The sequence below is a fragment of the Myotis brandtii genome, unplaced genomic scaffold, assembly GCF_000412655.1.
Source record: "Myotis brandtii unplaced genomic scaffold, ASM41265v1 scaffold14, whole genome shotgun sequence".
Classification (NCBI taxonomy): domain Eukaryota; kingdom Metazoa; phylum Chordata; class Mammalia; order Chiroptera; family Vespertilionidae; genus Myotis; species Myotis brandtii.
In genome coordinates, this window is record NW_005354999.1 from 499519 (window position 1) to 522319 (window position 22801).

The window sequence follows — 22801 nt, forward strand, 5'->3', positions numbered from 1 at the left end:
TCAGTCTTCACGGCCATCTTTGTTGGGTTAATTTGCATAATCACTCTGATTGGCTGGTGGGTGTAGCAGAGTGACACCAATTTGCATGTTTCTCTTTTATTAGAGTAGATGGGCCCAATACTATTATGACATTTCTCCTACTATAATACTGTATGTGTCCTCTTGTTCTCTCCTTATGATTGCTGCTTTGTGACCCACATGAAGTTTTATCATATTCTCCTTGCTAAACTTGTTTTGGTCCTCAGGCCTCCAAAACCAATCCTTCAGTGTTTTTCATGAGACATAGAGCCAAAACCTCCTGTTATATCTCCTTTATACTTCTTGACCATTTGTCTAACTAGAACTTTATTACCTGAAGTTCAATCACCTAATGTCAAATCACACTTGCCAATTGCTTTGCCCATATCAGTGGTTATCAATCAATGTGCCACAGAATTTTTAAAGCATGCAATACCTGACTGTTTCATCAGGGTCACTGACATCTTTGCATTTAGATTGTCACATCAAAAAATGACAACAGCCCACAGGACAGTAGCCATCTGATGTGAATGAATCAAAATCACACCTATATTTTTTTTGTCAGATAGGCAAAATATATATATATATATATATTGGCATGCCATAGAATGTTGTAATTAGCTTACATGTGCCATAAGATGAAAAGCTTAAAAATCACTGGCTTGTGTGTAATTTGAGAGATCAGATCATACTGGTTGGAAGCACAGGCTCTGACATTAGTTGTGTGCATAGTTTCCAGCTCTTTGATTGGCAAGTTACCCAGACTTAGTGCTGCAGTTGACCTTTCATGTAAAATGGAGGTGATAATGAGTATTTACTCAATGGGTTGCTACAAGGATTAATCACATGCAATATGTTTAAAACAATGTTGGGTACATGGGGGCACCAGGTAATATTAGTATTGTTCCCCAATTGCCATCTGGTGATATAGATTTTGAAGGGCAGCAGGAGTTCTGGTCACCTTTTATCTCAAGTTATTCATGCTCACTAAGTTTGATTAGCAGTTACTATATAGTACATTTAAAGAGATGTACATTTTTAAAAGGAGTTTTGTAATTTTTATGGTAGTGTTGCTAACACTATTTTTTAAAAGAACTCTTTTTTTAAAGGCTTTTACATGTTAAGAACTGCAAAGAGCTGTATTAAAGAATTGCAAATCTTAAAAGTTCATAAATTGGAAGGAACTTTTGGTAAACTCACAGAGAAGGGCATGTTGTACGGTAGGAACATTTCCTCCCACTAAGTTCTGGGACATTCTGTTAAGCATAAATCAAATCAAGTTATAATTGTTCATGTGTACACAAGTGTGCAAAATCTCTAGTAGTCATCTTTTGCATAATTCTTTTTTAGTTAATGCTTTTCTAATATTCCTGTCAAGTGCAAACAAAATAGGTTGGGTTGCCAGAGAAAGAACAACCTTTAACAAAAATACAAATGAAAAGGAGAAATGGAATGTGGGAGGTTACTGAATGATGAGTTAAATCTTTATAAAGATTCTTAGCATTGTCAAAAGATAATAAGGGCTGCTTAAAGCTTCATAATTGCCTCTTACGCAGAATTTGCAAAAGAATTGTCAAGTGAAAATGCAAGGTCCTTTATCATCTCAAAACATTAAGTTTCTAATGTTAATAACATTTAAAAAAGGGCTAATTTCTTTTCCTTAAATATTTTCCTAAAAATCCCTGAGAATTCATTTTCCTTTATTACTCTTCTTAATCACCATCTATATATGTGCAAGGTATTTAAGTTCAGAAGAAATGCTTTATTCTAAACTATACATTATAAATTTGTTATATCACAAATCAGCCAGCTAGATACCAGACGCCTTAACAAGCCAATTAATTGGGAGTCATTTATTGTGCGCAGGTTCAGAGCAGATTACCTCTGTCAAATTCTGAACACCCAAAGGAGGAAGCATTCTCTTTTTATATTTTTTTAGGTCCCTGTGTAAGTTATTTTTACAGATCTATACAGGCACCTGGCATCAATATCAGTGTATCAGTTAGATGGCTAGCTTGCAAGGTCAGACAATTAAGTTTATCTTTTCTATTCAAGCAAAAAAAACAAAGTTATTTTACAGTCTAAAGATAACAGAGTTGACCTACAGAATAAGAGACTGTCTAAGAATAACAGAGTAGTTCAAACAGCAGTTTCAAACAGCAGTTTTCCAAAGGAGGTAATACTATGCTTCATTCCCCACTGGTTTTATGTAAATGAGTCAAATCATTGACTCTTGTGGGTCCCTGTTGGGTAGGAGGTCATACTGGCTCCTGAGGACTATAAGCTTGATGGAATTAATTCTCTGTTGAATGAAGTTAATAAACCAGATTCTAAGACAGGGGCCCAGAATGAGGGCCAGGAGTACCATGCAAGAGAGTTTCAGCTTTAGGGTCAGATGAAGAGTCCTGGATTCTCTATTCTGCCAGTGCTGCCTTAATCCGGGTGTGATGAAGCCACATCGGGATCCCGTCAACCTTGACTGCCATGGGGGTGGTCAAGATGCCGGTGTGTGGTCCTCTCCAGGTAGGAGTCAGTCCTCGGGTGGTAAATTTCTTTACCCAAACAGAGTCACCAGGTTGGAAGGGATGGACCGGATCAGAAGTTGGTACAGGCAGAGAGTCTCGGACGTGCTTCTGGACTGCTTTCTGGATAGACTGTAAAGCCTGTAACAACTTGAGTAAAGATTGGTTATGGATTTCAGCTTTTCTAGATTAGGTTCCCATATAAGCTGGTGAGGTGGGTAGGTCAGGGTCTGGAAGAGTCACTAGAGTTTGTAGAGGCCCCACTGGTTTTTAAGGCAGCCTCCTGGGCTGCTTTATCTACAGCCTAGTTTCCTCTTGCTTCTGGGGAGTCAGCCCCCTTGTCTCACATAGGTAGCGGTGGAAAGACTTAGTTACATTTGGTAGCACTAGTTGGTCCATCATCCTTGCTCTGCTCATGTCTGTCTTACTGCCTAATATATTACCTCAAGGATCCTGGCTCTGAATTCTTTCAGGGAAAATGGACGTCAGTGGGCTCCTCTAACTACTTCCATGCTGAAGGAGGATGGAGTTTTCTTTCAGAGCCAAGAGATCCTTGCTGTCTGTCAGAGGGACGATGAGGCCTGGGCACCGAAGGAGGTGTGCTTGTGACCTGGTGGAGACAAACTGCCTTATAAAAATTAGTATTATTGAGCAATTAGAACAGCAAGAGTTATAACAAATGGTTTGGTGGAAGGGGAAGAAAACATTTCAGTTTAAATAACTTCTATTGAAATAGAATTTTTTTCCTTAAAATTATTCCTCTGTTTATTAAAAGAGCTAAATCGAGACTAATTTATCTATTGCATTCAATTTGGCCTGATTGTTTGCATAAATATAGTAAGAATGGTAACTGACCACCTTTGCCGGAATTTCATGATTGAATCTTAATGTGCCCCGTAGGGCCAGGAAGCCAAGCCATCCAGCTGCAGTCAGGCCTGCCTGCAGTATCTGCTCAGTTAGGTGAATCCCTCACCTGCAGCGACTCCACTTGGGCCCGCGCCCTAGGCTTCAAGGCCTATTTCAGTAGCCCTCCTACTCCTTGCGGCCTAGAGTGCATGGGGGCCCCACAGGGATGCAGAGGTGCCCTTATTGCTCCCCTTCTACTCTGACCAACCGCCATTGATGGTAGGGGATGGGCTTGACACTCCAGCGCCAGCCATTTTCAGGGCCACCAAGCAGGATACCAGGCTTTCTTTATTGGCTTCAAGTGTTCAGAGTTCAGACAGGGCTCTTTAAAACATGACACTCCAGTCAAAGTTTTCAGTTAATAAAACCACTATTGAAAACCGGTCTTATTGAATTTATGCAAAGAAATGTATTGCCATGATTTATTAAAAAATTGCCAAATTTTGGAGGAATTATATAAGGAGAAAAATATACTGACCTGCTTTAAGATTTTCTGACTTTCCTTGCCAGTCCTTTCTATGGATTCTTCAGAGTAGTATTTTTCTAAATGTATTATAATCAAATAGTAACTGCCTTTAAATGACAAGAAGAAATTTAAAATGTGTCTATACTCAAATAGGTAGTCATAGCTGTCCCTGTAGTAGGGTTCCCCCTACTTGACTTGTCCTTAAACTATATATGGTCTCTGGGAGGGGTGACATGTTCTCTCAGAATGGATTAAGGGAGTAGCTCTTCCACATGAGCTTTATCCCTTTGCAGGGTCTCACATGTCACAGGACCTCACAGGGTCTATAATTCCTGTAACAGAGGGCTGATATTCACCATTTCCTTCTGCTCTATACAGGCCTCCCCCACTTTTCTAAAGTTGAGGTTTGTGCCACCCCTGACATGGTGGGCATGGTCACACAGGCCTGTAAGGCAGTATACAGACTGCCAACTGTCTCTCAATAGAAACAAAAACCTGATGGGTATTTTTCTTTGCCTATTTGGGCACCAGCCCTTTTGGCAACTGCATTCAAATCTGCAAGATAATTAAAGGTTAATATAACATATTTATATAATGAAGCCCAATATTGGCACTGTGGCCACTTCAGGCAGCCAAATTTTCTGCTACCAAACATGACACATGGTAGGGCTATACAAACATTTTAGGGAGGTTACTAAAGTCCATTTTGACCTTCCCACACAAAGTAAAACTGTCTTTGTCTCTCTGGAGTCATGTCCATAAAGACGCAGGCATCATCTAAGTCTATTATACAGTTTTCTGCAGGCCACTGTTAGGGCTGTGCGTGGCAGCCGGTTCTTCTTTCTAGCCACAAACACAGTCTGTCTAATTTCCCTAAAATGTATTCTGGTAAGGGGGGAAAGTTGTTTTGCTTTACATAGGCAGCTTAACCCCTATACAATTGGGCTTGGACCTCTGCCTAGCAAACTGCGGTCTATAAGTTCAATATGCAGCCTCTGGTCCTTCTAACCCAGCAGGGTCTCGGCTAGTCCCTCAGTCAGACTCCTCCTCTCTAGGAGCTTCTGAAAGTCCTGAAGGCTCTCCGGTCCATGGAGAGTATCTTCCCTTTACCCTCTCCTGTTAACCCTGTTTATCAGTCACAGGGCATTGCCATCCCTGTCTTTCACCACTGTTTGGTTTTTAGTGGCGAGCCAAACATAGCCAGGGCTGCAGGGATAAACAAGTTTGCACTTAGCAAAGTGATCCGGTGATGGCTTGGGCATCAGGCCCTTGCCTTCCCACCTGTCCTCTTTCCTGGCAGAGACTATGGCCTCCTCTGCAGGCTCCTTTGCCGGAATGTGGCATCTAGCCCCCCTTAACCAGGTATCTTGGCCCACCCCTTGGTCTAAGAGGTTAACTCTCTTTATTTCTCTGGGAGAGTTCAAAGTCCTGAGCCCTCCAACTCAAAGGAGTGTCTTTTCTATTCCTTGCAGTTTCAGAAGCTGCTGCTGAAGTCTTAACCCTTTCAGTACATTTGCAAACAGGGAGCTTTCACTAGCTCTATTTGCTGCTTTCACAGATCCGGGGCTCACTGCTCTGTTCCTGGGACTGCTGGAAGGCTAGTAGCAGTCACTGGCTTCTGGTTTAACTGCTGTAGCCAGCAAGCCAAAGGCCTAAGTTTTGTATTGCTTGTTGTAAAACGCTCATTATTCACTTGGCGGCAGCTGGGCAGCTCCAGTGTCAGGTAAATATCTGCTGCCCCCAGCTTGTCATTGTTGCTGCTGTTTGGCTCTGGGTGTCTGACCTCCCCTCCTGCTCGCTCTTCTCACCCCCCCTTACCTACCCGCTCTTACTCTACCAGTGATGGCAAACCTATGACACGCGTGTCAGAGGTGACATGCGAACTAATTTGTTTGGTTGATTTTTCTTTGTTAAATGACATTTAAATATATAAAATAAATATCAAAAATATAAATCTTTGTTTTACTATGGTTGCAAATATCAAAAAATTTCTATATGTGACATGGCACCAGAGTTAAGTTAGGGTTTTTCAAAATGCTGACACACCGAGCTCAAAAGGTTTGCCATCACTGCTAGGCAAAAGTTTCTGCTGGGATTGCCTGACTGCAGCTTAGATATTTGGCCTCTCTACCTTCTTTTGCTTTCTCATGCTTCTCTGGCGAAGGTCTCTGCCAAGCCTTCTGCTCCCCGCTGCTCTTTGGGGATCTGGTTCCAAGTCCTTAAGGGGTGGGGAGTCAACACAAACTCCTGACAGGACACTTACCCCTAAAGTCCTGTCCTGACACCTAGTGTTTGGAGCACTGGCTCCTGCTGGGACCCGCACATCTTCTAGATCAGCTGTTCTCAACCTGTGGGTTGCAGTAGGTTTTTAAATTGTAGCCAAACAATAGTTTCCTCACTCTGAAAGTCTCTCTTGAGCTCCTATCAGTAGAACCATGTCCTGTATGGTGCTGCCTGATTGGAATGGATTTTCACTCAAATAAACTCTTAAAATGTTTATCGTATAACATTAGCCTGAATCAAGATGTGCCTCAGGTATAAAACATGCACTGGATTTCAAAGTCTTGGGATGATATAAAGAATGTAAAATGAGCCCAGCTGGCATGGCTAAGTGGTTAACCACCAACCTATGAACTAGGAGGTCAGCCAATCAATGATTCTCTCTCATCATTGATGTTTCTATCTCTCTCTTCCTCTCCCTTCCTCACTGAAATCAATAAAAATATATTTTAAAAAGAAGAATGTAAAATGATTCAGTAATAGTTTTTATGTGGGTCACATGTTGAAATTACAGTATTTTAGATACATTAGGTTAAATAAAACATATTGTTAAAATCAGTTTCACCTGTTTCTACTTTTTAAAGAGTTGGCTATTAGATAACTTTTAAATTTAAAGATTTAGATCACACGTGACTTGCATTTATTTCTGACATTATATGTCTATTCAACCATGCTGATAGATTATCCTTGCAATTTTCTAAATAAACTTTAAAAACATTGCTTTGGAGGAAAGCATAGTTATGCTAATGCATCAAAGAATTACTTAATATCCTATTCTATGTTTAAAACTGAGGATACAATGTCATTAAACAAATATGTTTCATAAACATTTTTCCACCCACAAACGGGCACCCTGCAAAAGGATTTGGACTCTAGACACACTTAACTCCCAAATCTTTCCTGTTGCTGATTCTCTCAGTTACTAGCTTGTTTTGACAGCCCACTAGGCTTTCTTGTCAGTTCATAAATTTGATTTCTACCTACTTCCTGAGACTGATGATAGTTCCTTCAAGTCCTGCCTTCACTTTGTCTCAGGTTCCACAAAATGAACCCCTGACTCCTCATGGACCAACCTACTCACTTACATTCAGAGTCGCAACTGCCCAGGAACAGAAGAATCAGTAGCTGTCTTAGCCAGTGCCTTACACTGTAATGATTTTTACACATGAACAACCAAAATCCCTTTGGTTATATTCTTTGTACTAATGCACTCAAGACCCGTGTGCAGTCACAATATCAGATTTTGGTGCTGTGGTTGCCCAACTTTATGATTGCATTATATTCGTGGGTGTATATAAATGATATTGAAGGTTGTTTATGTCATGTCATGCAGAAAAACACAAAAGAGAAGGTATTTACAGAGGTGTTCTAATTTAATTTTTAAGTTGTTATAATAATTTCCCCAGATTTATTTAGGTATAAATGACAAACAAAAATTGCATATTTTAAGGTGTGCAATGTGATGTTTTGACATATGCATACATTGCAAAATGATTACCACACTCAAACTAATTAATATATCTATCACTTTACATAGTTACCTTTTCTATGTGAGTAATGAGAACACTTAAGATCTATCCTCTTAGCAAATTTCATGTGTATAACACATCGCTATCATTAACTAAAGTCATCTTGCTGTACATTAGCTCTCAAGAACTCATTCATCTTATAACTGAAAGTTTATACCCTATGACTGACATCTTCCCATTTCCTACAGCCCTGATAACCACCTTCTAATTTCTGTTTCTATGAGTTCAACTGTCTCGGATTCTAAATGTGAGATCATTCAGTATTTGTCTTTCTGATCTGACTTATTTCAGTTAATATAATGCCCTCAAAGTCCACCTGTGTTGTTGCAAGTAACAGGATTTTCTTCTTTTTAAAAACCGACTAATATCCTGTTATATATTTGTATCACATTTTCATCTGTGGACATTTAAATTGTTTCCATGTCCTAACTATTGATTTTTTTTTAAGGGTGATGTTTTGTAAGTTAATCAAAAATAGGCAATAAATTATATCAGTACTAATTTAAAAATTATCTCTGTAATACTCACTGACACTTCCTGTCTTTCATTTTAAGGAGTTATATTCTATTTAAAGCATGGCTACTTAAAATAGAGGCACATTTTCTCCCCTTATTGTTAGAGAATCAAGAACACAACTCTTTATTAAGGAATTTAAACTTAGGACACATAATTAAATAAATATTACAGGACCAATTTTTAACAGAAACACATACATTAACACTCTTATACAGTAATCTGGATTAGTCATTGTGATTTTAGCTTAGACTCAAAAGTCTTCATCAGGTGCTTGCCCCACCCAGATTTCTTTCCTCGAAGTTAGTTTTAAAATCCCTCACTTCAGGGGTGGGCAACCCCTGGCACGCGTGCCAAACATGGCACGCCAGTAACTTTTGCTGGCACTTGAAACCCTCTCTTATAATCTTCCATTTACAATTTTTTTTCTTAATATCGACTTTTTTATTTTTCAGATAAATTCAGTGTAGGTGCATCTTAGATAAATAAATAATTTTACATAACAAGTTATCTTAAAGACCATAGACATGGATTGACGAGAGAGGGGAAGAGCAATTTCTATGCCTCTGCCTTAACTCTCCCTGCCTTCCTAGATCAGACCAGTGTTTTGGTTTCATCCACATACGCTTGTGAATCTTTGTTCTCAGTGATGAATTTTATTAAGTCTCGTAATAGGAGTAGCCTGACGGATGAAAGTAGTAGCTCGTGCATATCTCTGAAGGTCACGAAATATAAACCTGATGTAAAATCTCTGTCATCAGTGATGCAGCAGCAAAAGTCCCACTGATAATATCAAACGGAGTCATAAAGTTTTCTGTCGGACTATCAGTGTACATGTATACATTAAAAAATAAATGTATTTTTCATCATCATATACTGTGTTTTTGTCGCTCGAATGAATTTTATTATTTCTTCAAGGTTCTTCACATACGTACACCTTAAGAGATATCAAGTAGGAGTAACATGACCTTAAGAGATATCAAGTAGGTGTAACATGTCCTCAAAAAATTAGGGTTGGCACGCAGAAGAATTTTGAGTCAGAGATTTTGCTGGTTTTGGCATGCACTCACAAAAAGTTTGCCCACCCCTGCCTCACTTGATCTCCTCATTATTACTGGACTATTAGAGAGAGAGAATGGTTAGGAGTTTAGGTTGTCTTTCTAAGTATTCTCAAAAAGGCCAGGCCAAAGCCATAGCATCACTTCACTGGAATTTTTACAAAAAAATGATGGAATTTTGAAGCAAGAATTAAGTTTAGGTAACCTCTTGTCCAGCTCCTTTTATACAGATTAAGAAACTGAATCTCAAGAAGGGAAATGACTTGTCAGGACTGGGGGGCTGGCTTTGCCAGAACTAGACTCAGGTCCTTGACTCTCTGTCCCGTGTTTTTTTGTTTTGGTTTGGTTTATTAATGCAAAATGAGGGGTTCTTCAATTTTCTCCTTGTAAACAAACAGTACTCTCATATTTGTATTGTATAGCTTCTAACATGAACTACATAAAACTTAGTTTGCCTACACTCATTCTGTCCAAATAGTTTTTATTACAAAGTGCCCATTTTAGCAAGTGTACATCGCTTCCTAAGATTTTAGAAGAAATATTTGGGTGAAATTTTGAACTAGGTATGTGTGAATGAATTTCATGTTACACAAATGGACAAAATAGGGTAGAGATAATTATTTTTATGACACTCCTTTGAATCTGGGGGCCGGTGGAAGAGATGGATTCAAGGTTGCACACAGGAAGTGCCGGTCAGTTGGGAACAGAGGTGGTGAAATGCACTTCTAGGAGATATCCTGTTCTTTCTCTAACAGCACTCTCTGCTGCCCCCCAGAGGTTCTATGAGTCGTTAGTGAGGGCAGCAGAAAGGAAAACATACTTAGGGGTAAGCAGATAAGTAATGATTTTTCCCTACAAATTCTGCACCCATTTACAATGTGGGCTTTCCCCCACACACACCACCAAACACTTCCCAGGACACCAGCTAGGGTTCCTACAATTCAACTCAATTTTGACACTATCTTCTAAGATAGCAAGTTTCAACCTTTTTCATCTCATGGAACACATAAACTGATTCCTAAAATTCTGCAGCACACCCAAAATATACATGTTTTGCCAATCTGACAAAAAGGGGAATAATTTTTATTCATTCACACTGGATGGCTATTGTTGTGTTGGCTATTGTCGTTTATTTGACAATCTAAAGGAAAAGAGGTTTAGTGTTTGCTGCCTCCTGCACACCCCACACTGGGGATCGAGCCCGCAACTCAGGCATGTGCCCTGACTGGAAATTGAACGGTGGCTTCCTGGTTCATAGGTCGATGTTCAACTACTGAGCCACACTGCCAGGCGTATTGCGTGTTTTAAAAATTCTTGCGGCACACTGGTTGAAAATCAGTGTTCTAGGAGATAGTATCAGATTCCACAGTTGAAGAGCTCAGCCCTAGAAAACTGCCCCCACTTCAGGGAACAATTGCAAGTCTAGGTCATCTTCTATGCTTCTGACCCACCTGCTGCAAGTCTAACATTCCCACAACACCCAATTTTGGCTTGACTAATGTGCTACAATGGCACACAAGCTCAGAGAAATAGTTTACTTACTTAAAAGCATATTAACTCAAGAACAGTGAGATGGGAGAGATGCATGGTGCAAGATGTGAGGAAAGGGTGCAGAGCCTCTGTGCCCCACCTCTGCAGGCACCACTCTCTCTGCATCTTCACTGGACACCAATCTGGAAGCTCTCCAACTTGGTCTTTTTGGGCTTTTATGAATGTACTAGAGGCCCAGTGCACAAAATTTGTGCACTGGGTGGGGGGGGGGTTGGTCCCTCAGCCTGGCCTGCACCCTCTTGCAGTCCGGAAGCCCTTGGGGGATGTCCGACTGCCGGCTTAGGCCCACTCCCCCGCACCCTGGGTGAGTCGTGCTCCCTCTGTGGGAGTGCACTGACCACCAGCAGCTCCTGCGAGCGTCTGCCCCCTGGTGGTCAGTGTGCATCATAGCAACTGGTAGTTCTGCCTTTTGGTCAATTTGCGTATTAGCCTTTTATTATATAGGATCACTGCACATATATGATTGATTAGGTCACTGGCCATTGGTAATGGTTTTAGCTTCCAACCTCTCTCCCCTCCCTGGAGGTCGGAGGTGGGGGTTGGGAAGACTGAAAGTTCCAACCTTCTAAACACAAGAGTGGCTCCAATGGAAACCAGCCCCCATTCGTAGGTGCATTCCAAAAGTCATCATTAATATAACAAAATAAATCTTTGTCATTTTCATCACTTAGGAAATTCCAGGGGCTTTAATTCCAGAAACTTGTGTCAGAAAATGGGACAGGAAGGAAGACCAAATATATTATAATTTATTAAAAGTTTGACAATATCACAATATAAAATGTTCAGAAAAGGCAAATTGTTAGGGACAGAAAGTAGATTAGTGGTGTCAGGGGCTGAGGGAAGTGGTTAATTTGGAGTGACTGGTAATGCGTATAGGATGTCATTTTAAGATAATGCAAATATTCTGTAATTAGGTGGTTGTACAACCCTGTGAATATACTAAAACCATTGAATTGGACACCTTAAAAAAGTGATTTTGATAGTATCTGAACTGTATCTCAGAAATTTTTGAATATAGCAGACTACAGAAAGCTAGAAAACAAAATTGTCAGAATACAGTGAATTTTTAATAATTATAAAATCTAGTAGCAGGTGTATGGTTGTACCCTGTGCAATTCCTTTAACTTTTCTTTATGTTTTCAAATATTCACACACAAAAATGTTTGGGAAAGAATTTCACAGAAACAATAAAAAGAGAATAATACTTTTTTTAAAAAAAAAAGCCTGCATGCAGTAGTCAATGGGGCCAATGAAACAGACTGATTGGTATTCACTAAACTTTGGAATTAGGAAGATGGCCTCATGCAAAGCAAACTTGATGCATAGAATACATCTGCATATGAGAGTTACACAGGAAACTAGAGACACTGCGTGTAGGCCATGTGGACCAAAGAGCATCCAGTTTAAGAAAATGTCTTAACAAGAGTTTATTTGAGCCAAAATGACCACAATTGCTGGGAAGCAAAATCTCAAGGAACTGGGAAAAAAGTCGGAGAATGGCCATTTGCAACTTATTTTATACATTAGAATCAAAGGAGGAGATTTAGGAGAGATACATGAAATCCATTGGTGGTAGATTAGGGAGGCAGGAGAAAGCAAAGCAAAGTAATCACTGGGGTTGGATAAAAAGTAAAATGGAGAGACAAATACTTCTTTTACATGGTGGGTACAGGATACTTAACTGAACATTTACAGCACATGGGGGTGGTATTCTAGGAACAAGATAACAATGAGGGGTTCTGTGGCCTCTTGCTCTGGTGAGGTGGGTATGCCCCGAGGATCAGAAAAAGATTACTCTGACATTTCAAAGGTATGTTATCTCAGATGCAAAAACACAGTATACAGGTTCACTTAGATAAAGACAGACCTTTGTCAAAGAAGCTACAGGCCTAAGACGTGACTACCCTCCATGCCCTGCCTCTAGTTAGGAATTTTTATGTTCAGACCATCCTATGTGGTTAATTTCAGTCTCTGAGTTTATGAGGCCTGCCATGCCTTCCCTGAGCTTGTCAGGTTTAGTATGTGGCCCCTTATTTATCCACATCTACGAAGAGATGCAGGTCCTTACTTCCATGGCACTAATTCGTCTTTAAACTAGAGCACCATAAAATCCAACTGGCCTCCCTATCTTCTCCTAGTCTCACCCCACCCTGTCCTCCCTCTCCTCTCTCCTTCTCTATGTAGTCTTTTCCTTATCTTGAGGATGTTTTATCACGACGAATATTACACATTTTTTTTATTATTTGTATATGTGTCTTTCATTCCTAAAAGACTGTGAGCACTTCAAGAGCTGCTGTCATTGCATATTAATCTGTATATTCCTTCCCTCCTCCACCTCCCTTGCCAGAGCTAGTCTTGTTTCTATCATTTTGTCAGTTCTAAAGAAAATCGCATTTTAGAATATGCCTATCTAAGAGGAGCATTGAACTTTATAACAGCAATGAGTCTAAATTGATTTTACATTTATAATAGGTAAAATCATAAAATGTATGTACAAAAATAGCATTAATAAAGTGACAACATTCATATTATGTTTGTTGATGTAAAAACTGTCAAGAGACAAGTGGAAAAAATAATTTATTGCAGATTCTTTTATAATTAACATGGAACGTCTATACATATATCGATGTGTTGATATGAAATATTAAATTTAAAGACAAACATTTTTACACAAAAGTAGTTGCACTATATTTTGTAAAGATAGATATTAATAAATTATGGAGACATTTAAGAACAGGCCAATTATTCCAATAGGAATGCATTCTACGTTGCAATTAAACTGAGTTATCTGAACATGATGCCCTAGATATAATCACATCCTTCTGAACTAAGAAAAAGAAGTTCATTTCTGAGAATAAAAGGCCAGGAATGGCTCTGATTGACAGTGTCCCAGATGTATTCTTGGAAGTGGTTAGAGTCCTGAACCTGTATCCCAAGCTAATGTAATAGCTCACGGGGGAAGAGTGAAGTTTTCTGTGACCACTGTGTGTAGTTAATGAGATTTAATACAAGGGCTACATTACAAACAATAGCATTTTACAGGAATTACAATTGCCACATGATTTGAATGAGCAACCAAATATTTTAACAACAGACACGTGTGTTCTATATTTCTGAAGGGAAATCGACACACTTCAAAATAGTCCCTATTTTCTTAGCCTGATATACTAATCCTTACTTTGGGAGTCTGAAAATAAATCATTTTTTTCTCCCTAAAACTTACAATCCACTCCTTTAGAAAATGATTCCTATAATGCTATACACCATCATGATATAAAGTTTGTTATGTGTTATAGTCATTAAAATATACATATACATATATATGAAGCATGAGACAGATTTGGTCAACCATGATCTGTATACACAAGGCCAAATACTGTTCAGTTTAATTTAACTAAATTCAACAAATATGTATTGGGTGTCTACTACTTACAAATTACCATGTTGAGTAATGCTTGTAGTAGATTTTAAGACACATGAAGCACATATCATCCACATCTAAAGCCGAACTTTAGATATTGTATTAAACCTTGAAAAGAATCCAAAGCAGAGCTAAAGTTGAGTAATGAGTAGTGAAAGATATACCTAAGAGATAGGCTTGGGATCACTGAAAAAGACAAAACAAGAATTTGTATCCATAAATAACAACTGCTCCTAGGCTTGCCAGATGTTAGGGGATAACCAACCGGAACCTAATCCCAGTCTTCCTCCCGCAGTCCAAGATTCAGTTATCATCCTGGTTTGTTTCCTTGGGAAGGGGAAGACACAAGGGATTCATTTTCAGTGATGATAAAGCTGACAGTACACCTCAAAAATAGTTTTCTATAAGAGTGGGACCTGCATTCCTGTCTACCGTTTTTCTAAGGCATTCATTCCCACCATAACTCTGGGGGAAAGAGGGCCACCCAACTACAAGGACCAACACTTGAGGTACAGTTAAACGTATCAGAAAACATCAGTAAGCATGCCAACCACAGAAGTAAATTATTTAAAGTAAAAACAGCTGAAAGAGGATAAAGATAAATATTTTAAAACTCGGCATTCCATTCCTTTCAGGACTTGTTATACTCTAAAAGCATTTTCAGGGGATGTATACATACAGGAAAAGAAATGTAATCAAGTGGTCTCACCCCCTCTACAGAACTAATACATCAATAGGGGAACAGAGTGTTTAACTAGTTTCTGATGCCACACACTGCGAGTGGGAAAGGCTGGGTTTGGCCTGCATGTGCCCCAGCTCACTGGCAGTCATGGGATTTCAGCTCGGGGGCCAGTGTTCTGAGGTCCGCTCCAGCACATGGGTTCTGGCGGGAGGACAACCACAACGCTAGCACGAACCTAAAGCTTCCCTACAAAATCATTTACATTCTGGAAAATTATAAATCACTCTTCTCTGTAGGTAAAACACCCAAGGGACCAGAATTGCCAAAGATTCCCCAAATACTTACAGGGAGATCCTTGGCCCTTAGAACGATCTAAAACCTCATGGTTGCCCAGTTGGTGTTGCTCAGTGGTGAGCATTGACCTATGAACCAAGAGGTCACTGTTCGATTCCCCGTCAGGGCACATGCCCAGGTTTCGGTCTCCATCCCCAGTGGGAGGCTTTCAGGAGGCAGCCGATCAATGATTCTCTATCATCTTTGATGTTTCTCTCTCTTTCCCTCTTCCTTCTTCTCTGAGTTGAGGACACAAGGCCAGGGGATTCCCCTCACAGCCCACTCACCTCAGTTGTGTTTGAGCCAGATGACAGAGCAAGAACAAAAAATCAGGGTTTCTCCATCCAGTGATTTTGGTTTTAATGTCAAAAGCCAGCAACCACAAAGTATCCCTTAAGAAGTATAGGGTGTCCCCCAAAATGTATACACGGATTTTGAATAATTATAAAGACAATGTTTATTAAAATACATTTCATTTTCAAAATTGAGCTATCACCTGTTAAAGTGTGTATACATTTTGGGGGGACATCCGTATTTATTTGTCTAACTGGCTCTTGACAGTGCAGTACTTTGGCTGCTTTACTTAAAAGTTCAATTCCAGAAACAAGAATTCTTTTCAAATGAAACATGTTTTCAGTGATTAAGACTTAACTCCCCATTTTTATAAACTGTCTTGAAAAAGAATTAGGCTCTGATTAGTCATACCTCTGTCCCTGTATTTTTTCTGGATAGAAACCAAACTTGCATTGGTTCTTTCTTGCCCTTCATGGACACTGGGCCTCTGTGCTCCAAGAGGAACTGTGGGTCTGAATTTTCTGGTGTCATAAGACATCTGAAAGACAGCGGACAGAGAGTAGGGAGAGAATTAGGGAATATGGTTGCATGGAGAGAGAACATGGCATGCACCAAAGCTATGGAGACAGCAAGGACCACACACTAAAATTGTGCTTAAAGGTAGTTCAAGATTTTAGGAGCAGTGATCATATCAGGAATTTCTGAGATGATATGAAAACATTTAAAGTGAGAATCATAACGCAGTCTTCTCAAATACAAATTAAACAATCCTAAGAGTGAAGGTGATAACTGCTTAAAGGTAAAAAAATTCACTCAGAAAGTTAAACCACATGCAAACAGACATTTTCCTTTCAAATCAGTAAATACCAAGACGTGTTCTCTTACCTGTATGTATATTCAGACACATTTATTTTTCCTTTTTCTCCGGTGGTTTCTGTTCTGCTTGTGAGGTTGACAGTATTTCCAAAAAGACAGTAGCGAGGCATCCTCTGCCCTATGACCCCTGTGACCACCTCGCCAGTGTGTATCCCTATTGTTATCTGCGGGAATCAAAGCTTTGCTTCAGTAACTTTAATCACTAACACACTAATATTTATTTTGTGTTACGGAATAATGTAGAGTCACTGTACAAAAATCATAAGAATTCCCTAGAAGAACTCCAAGTGTATTACAGACAAAAATAAAAACCCTCACAAAATCTGTCTTCAAGAGAAACATTCCCTTTCTAAAGACTTAAGATTTCGAAGATGTGACTCTGGCAACTGAAGAGACACAAGAAAGAGATTTTAAGAAAAATGAAAACAAACAAACAGAACATGGGATAGACTAAGTAATTTCAGATATGTGGAGAGATTTGCCATCTCTGTGAAAAAATGTAATACAATGGATTCTTTAAAATATTTCAGTCTTTGCTGTGAAGATACCCATCCTTGTACATAATTTGTGACTGATCAAGAACATGAATCGCTTGTCTACAGAGGTCCACTACCATTAGTGTGATATCTATTTTATTTACTAACCTGAACAGATTCACCATCTACTTGAACCTGGCCAGCAATTTCCATCATGTCCAAGGCCAGGTGGCAAATGGATCGTGCATGGTGGATGCACGGCTCTGGCAAACCACTCACTGTCATATACTTATCGCCAACAGTCTCCACCTAACATAGCACAGATAGTTAGATGTTTATTGGGGTAGCATAAATATGACCACTTCATTTGCTATCCTTATACAAAAAATTACTTGTCCAAGGCTATCAGTAACTTTAAACTCTCCTCCCACTTAGTTCTGTAAAAACTTTAACAACAACAACCTGAAACTTTGTCATGATTTGAAATGTACACACATGGCATTTGAGGTCTTTGATTACAGGCAGGTGTAGACACAGCATTATTTTTCCTCTTGTAAGTCCTGATTTTGCACCTCAGATACCCTTATAATTCAGTAAAACAATGTATTGCCTTATTCCCTCTCCCCCACAAACATACCCAAGCAGTGAGAGTTTAACAGCACAAGAGCCACTGCCTGAAGTTCAATGATTTATCCTGGTCCTTAACCATTCATTTTTATGATTTGCTCACCAAGTGTTACACTAAAGCTCAGAAAATGACTATAAAATAAATAGTTCTCATGGCACTTCTATGACTCCAGATGCCTGTGGATGGTTTAGTTAACATTCTTTCCTTTACAAAGCAATATTCCACTGACTTCATTTTTCCAATATTATCATTGCTTCTCATTGAAACCAAGGGCAGAAATGCCGCATGAATGTTTATCTTCAGGTTGGTGCTGTCTAAACTTCCAGCACACTTCTCATGCTCCAGGACTTCTTTCCCGTATAAAACATTTATACATTTCAGCAAAAATGTCTCATCCAGAGCACGAAAACGAATGCTACGTTTATATCCCGTGTGCTCAGATTTGTTCAGTGAGTGCAAAAAAGCTGCTGAAGATTACGTTTTAACTAGGGAATCATCTGCTCCATGCATTGTGGTTACAAGAAAGAGAATGCTTTATAGCAAGCATGTCAACCTTGTGGCCTGCGGGCCACATGCCTTGTTTATTTGGCCCGTGTTAGCCTTTGAGTTTGACATGCCTGCTTTATAGCAAGAGGTGATTACTTAAGGTAATGATCAGTATGGGACACATGGAGGTTTCCTATCTACGGAGGCTACACTCAGAGAACGGAATGGACTGCCCCTAGAGGGCAGGGTCTGACAGCACTGCATCGCCATAAGGTCAGGACTTGCCTTATACACAAATGGATTTTTCCGGGAATCAGTCAGTGTGTCAAATCTGGTGTAGAGGTCATTGAGGAGGTTGACAATCTTCATGGCCCCTTCCCCAGAGGCATGCTTGCTACAGAACGCGTTGAAGCCCACGATGCCACTGAAGAGGATGGTCACGTTGTCATATCGTTTAGCAGGCACGGGACGCTTGTGTCTCAGCTCATTGGCAACAGATTGAGGAAGGACGGAGTACAGCAACCTGTTCGGTGGGATCAGGAAAAAGCCGTAGTGAGGAATGCTGGGACTAGGTTTCGTGCTTCTACTGACCATTTCATAGAACATTGATATCATTTGCTCTGTAAAAGGCCTGGCTTCTTATAGGGAAACCTTTACAGCTAGCATCAAATGTTAGCTGTTTTTATGTCAAAACAAGACATACAGACAGTATAAATCATTTGTTTGATTTGAATTACATACAATTCCCCAAGGCCAAACCAACGCAAACCAAATCAAAATAAGCCAAACAAACACCAGACCAAACAAAGAAAAGTCAGTTTTCATTTCTAGTCCTGTGTTCTGACTCTGCTGTTAGGATAGTCACCGTATGGAAGTTGTCACTACCAGCCCTGAAAACACGGCATGACTAGCACACCAGGAGCATGCTTATCTCTCCGGAAGGAGAAACCGATTTCAATTGTTGTGAAGCAATATTGAGAGGAGCAGATTTCCTCCCATCGCCTTCATCGCTCACTCTTCTGTGGAAGAAACTGGCAATACAGGTGGACCTTGGTCTAGACAAGAAAATATTTTGTTTCTCTAGTCAATACTGAGACTGCGACAATGGCCTCCGGGACCCTGCTGAGGGGACAAGTGTGGTAAACACAACAGGAGAAGGATGATCTCTGATGAATTTACAGGGAAAGAAACAGAAAGCAGGGAGACTGAGGACTCTGGGCATGAGGGCTCAGAGGGAAAAATGAAGCCTCCGTCCTTGTTCTTCTCTGTAGTCAGAGGGCATAACGTGCGACATTGAATGTACAACATGGAGCTGAGCTCACATTATTTTTCCTAGCTTTAGTGGAATTTCCCGTCTTTCATTTTTAACTTTCAAACAGAGAAAATTTCATAAACTATTTTAAAGCTATATTTGAATATTAAATGTGAACAGTAGGACTACTTGGCTTTAAAGAAAAGAAACAGTAAAGGGGTTTATAATTAAATCACCTAGAGAAACAAATGTCTATAAAAAATAAAAACACTAAACCTGGGTGTTTTTCTAATATAACAGCCAGAGCAGAATACTAACTTGACTTTGAATCTTTGTCCTAAGGACTGTCTAACGTGCTCCACAAAATTTGATGTTTTTCATGGATAAAGTTGTACCACAGACCAATAAAACATACAGTTTGAGTTGTTTTTCAAGCAGTGGAAGGAATGTGAACCGTCTGTCCCATATATTTTCTGAATTTTTCAAAATACATGAATAGATTAAGGGGTTCGGTTTAGGAGTGTGAGGAATGTTAAGTGGTCTCAATAAATAAATAAATAAATAAACACAGCTTTCACCTGCATTATACAAGGGCCAAGACAATGCATTAAGAAGCTGTGGAAAAATACAAGCATTAAATGGCGTTCTCTGTTTCATCCATGCTATGAATAAATAGCTAACTGATGTTTTTATGTGTGGGCACAGCATCCATCCGTGGGCAACTACACATTTATCAATGCAAAAAAAAAGCATAGAAAGTGATGTTGTTACCAAGATTCTAAGTGCTCAGCTAGAGTAAAAGCTCATATGGAAGTAAGACAGAGGAGTTCAATTCTCCAACAAGATATCTTCCTGTTATATAAACATTAAAAATGAACATACAAGGCCCTGGGTAAAATATCTTATGAACATCAGTGACTTAGTGCCTTTTACTACTATATGCAAGCAAGGCCAAGTAGTATGCCTGATGTGTATTTAAGTGAATTACTGAAAATGAACTACTACTTTAATGCTACTTGCCCAAAATTTCATAATTTCATCTACCATTCATAGAAAAATAATTATAGCCTTATACTTCCATTTTTTTATAATGTTTGCCTTTACAAATACAATTGTTGTCATTACAGAGGACATTACAATCTGTCAGATTCATATCAGCCAATTCCTAAAATAATTCAGTCCAAGGAAAGAAATCTTTTAAAATATAATGGCCAACTCTAAGTTCTGTGTGCAGTGTAACCCTCAGAACTTGGCCAGCCCTTGGCACACAGAGGATGCTCAAAATATATTTCTTGTCTAAAGGAAAGAATGAATGATAGTTGGATTTTAAACATCTGAATTATTGTAATGATTTTCAGAGAGATGTATTGGCATTTATTCTTTCAGCTTGATTTGTAAAAATAGAAGACATATTCCCACCACCATTGAGACTGACTTATTTCTGCATGCATAATTTCATTTTAAGTGATATGGAAGAGTTTATCTACTACTCTGGAGCTATAATGGCTCTCATGCCTTTTTAGTCTGACTATTGATCTTCACTGTAGTAGAGTCACTGTATACCTAGCAGTCGTGCAAGGTTACAGGCTTACGTGTCTGTCTTTTTCTTTTCATCTTCCAGTGCTCTTAACGTGAGCTGCAGTCTGTCTGTCAGAATTTCCAGCTCCTGGGTCAGTTTGTATTCCTCTCTGAATTGTTCTCCCAAAAGAACGAGGTCCCGTGTGGCATCATGCAGAGGAATGTCACTGAGATACAGGCCTCGCCTCGTCAAATCGTCCAGATTCATCACACTGTTATACAGAGAAATGAGGCACAATCATTCCAGCTCACCCACATGACAACACCAATGTTGATTACTGTCAGGGAGCATACTCCTGCCCTCTCCTACCATTCTAAAGCTTCTCAGGTTGAAGAAAAGAAAAGGAGAATCATTATTCATTCTTCTAGAGATTTCAAAATCTACCAAAGAGCAGTGAACTTAAAATGCATTTTTGCCAAATTGTACTTTTAATGCTATTAGCCTACATTGAAAGGTAACGTAGACAATCGCCCTATGCAACCTGCTCAAGCATTTAACACAAGGCTGTGATTTATTATCACATTTTCTCTCATTATCAAGAGATGAAAAAAATTGATCCTTACTCTCTTTAACAGGGATATGTGTGCTTCTTCTGAGAAACTTGTTCGTTTCTTCCTATAGATTCTGCGACTCCTGTGACTGGTTGCTTTTTCCTTTCAGACATGATGATTAAAACTTTACAACCAGATTTATGACCCATCTTCTACAAGTATTTTATGTATTTACTAGAGGCCCGATGCACGAAATTCGTGCAAGGGGCTTGGCCTCCACCACCACGGCTTCATCCGGAAGGACATCCGGTCTAATTAGCATATTACACTTGTATTATCATAGATGACTTTCTGACATATATTTTTATATGCTATTCTTACTTCTGATTCTAATTTCTTATCTACTCTTATTTTCTTTGACTAATGTTTCTCGTTTATTTGAATCAGTATATTAATTGCTGAATTTTATGCATCTTTGCAACTTAAGTCATTTTTAGAAACAACATAATATTTATTGATTCAGTGTAGACCTGGTTAAATAAGAAGTAGCTTTTTAAAAAATGTTCTTAAAAAATTTAATCTTTGGTTAAAATGTCTTGGGGTTATATTATTGGTATGAACTCTTTAAATGTAAAGTAATTACTTTGGGACATTTACAATAATAGTTTCTCTAAGATGACATAATTGAGATTTTCCTGAAGAATTATGGATTGCTAAAATGCCCCCCTGGAATACATTTTCAGCAGAAATGTCAATATTTCAAAGCAAAAATTAGCATGCCAACATAGAGATATAAAATGATCAAAGCATTTACTAATGAAGCACATGGTCTCTTTAGATTTTGTTATAATGGATATGTAAGTAAAACTCACTTGAAGAAATAGACCTTTCTGGAAAGAGGCCAGATAATCTGCTAACTGATATAGGACTGCCCATGAGCAGAGAAAAAAATATTATATGCTTTAAATAAAAATGAATGGTTATGGCCCTTGCTGGATTGGCTCAGTGGATAGGCTGAAAGGTCCCAGGTTCGATTCCAGTCAAGGGCACATACTCATGTTGTGGGCTCAATCCCCAGTAAGGGGCATGCAGGAGGCAGCCAATCAATGATTCTCTCATCATTGATGTTTCTCTCCCTCTCCTTTCTTCTCTGAAATCAATAAAAATATATTTTAAAAAGATGAATGGTCATGAATGTTCAGACTAAGTTAAAAACAATCAAATTATGTCTCATTTTTTTAAAAAATTATTTATTATTTTGTCAAACTATCAAGATTTTTTCTAAATTTCAACTAATTCTCTTGAAATTATTTTAGAAGTAAAACTGCTCTTAGTTGATCTCTTTCTTAAAATTCAATGTGAGTGTGTCTTTCTTCACACAGGGACTGGTACCACATAACAATATGCATGTGTGTCACTATGTAACTAATTTCTGCATAT

At 39.0% G+C, this 22801-nt stretch overlaps 1 protein-coding gene across 1 annotated transcript in view; it reads right to left on the reverse strand.

Moving 5' to 3' along the window:
* Nucleotides 1–13401: 13401 nt before the first annotated feature.
* The window catches only part of GUCY1B3 (guanylate cyclase 1, soluble, beta 3), a 43601-nt gene continuing 34201 nt past the window's right edge, over nucleotides 13402–22801 (reverse strand). The window contains exons 9-14 of the mRNA XM_005860767.2: nucleotides 20884–21081; nucleotides 18325–18562; nucleotides 17094–17234; nucleotides 16459–16613; nucleotides 15985–16111; nucleotides 13402–14591 (exon numbers count right to left, since the gene is read on the reverse strand). Of these exons, the coding sequence (XP_005860829.1) occupies nucleotides 14568–14591; nucleotides 15985–16111; nucleotides 16459–16613; nucleotides 17094–17234; nucleotides 18325–18562; nucleotides 20884–21081 (883 nt within the window). The 3' untranslated portion in view covers nucleotides 13402–14567. The remainder of the gene's footprint in view (nucleotides 14592–15984; nucleotides 16112–16458; nucleotides 16614–17093; nucleotides 17235–18324; nucleotides 18563–20883; nucleotides 21082–22801) is intronic.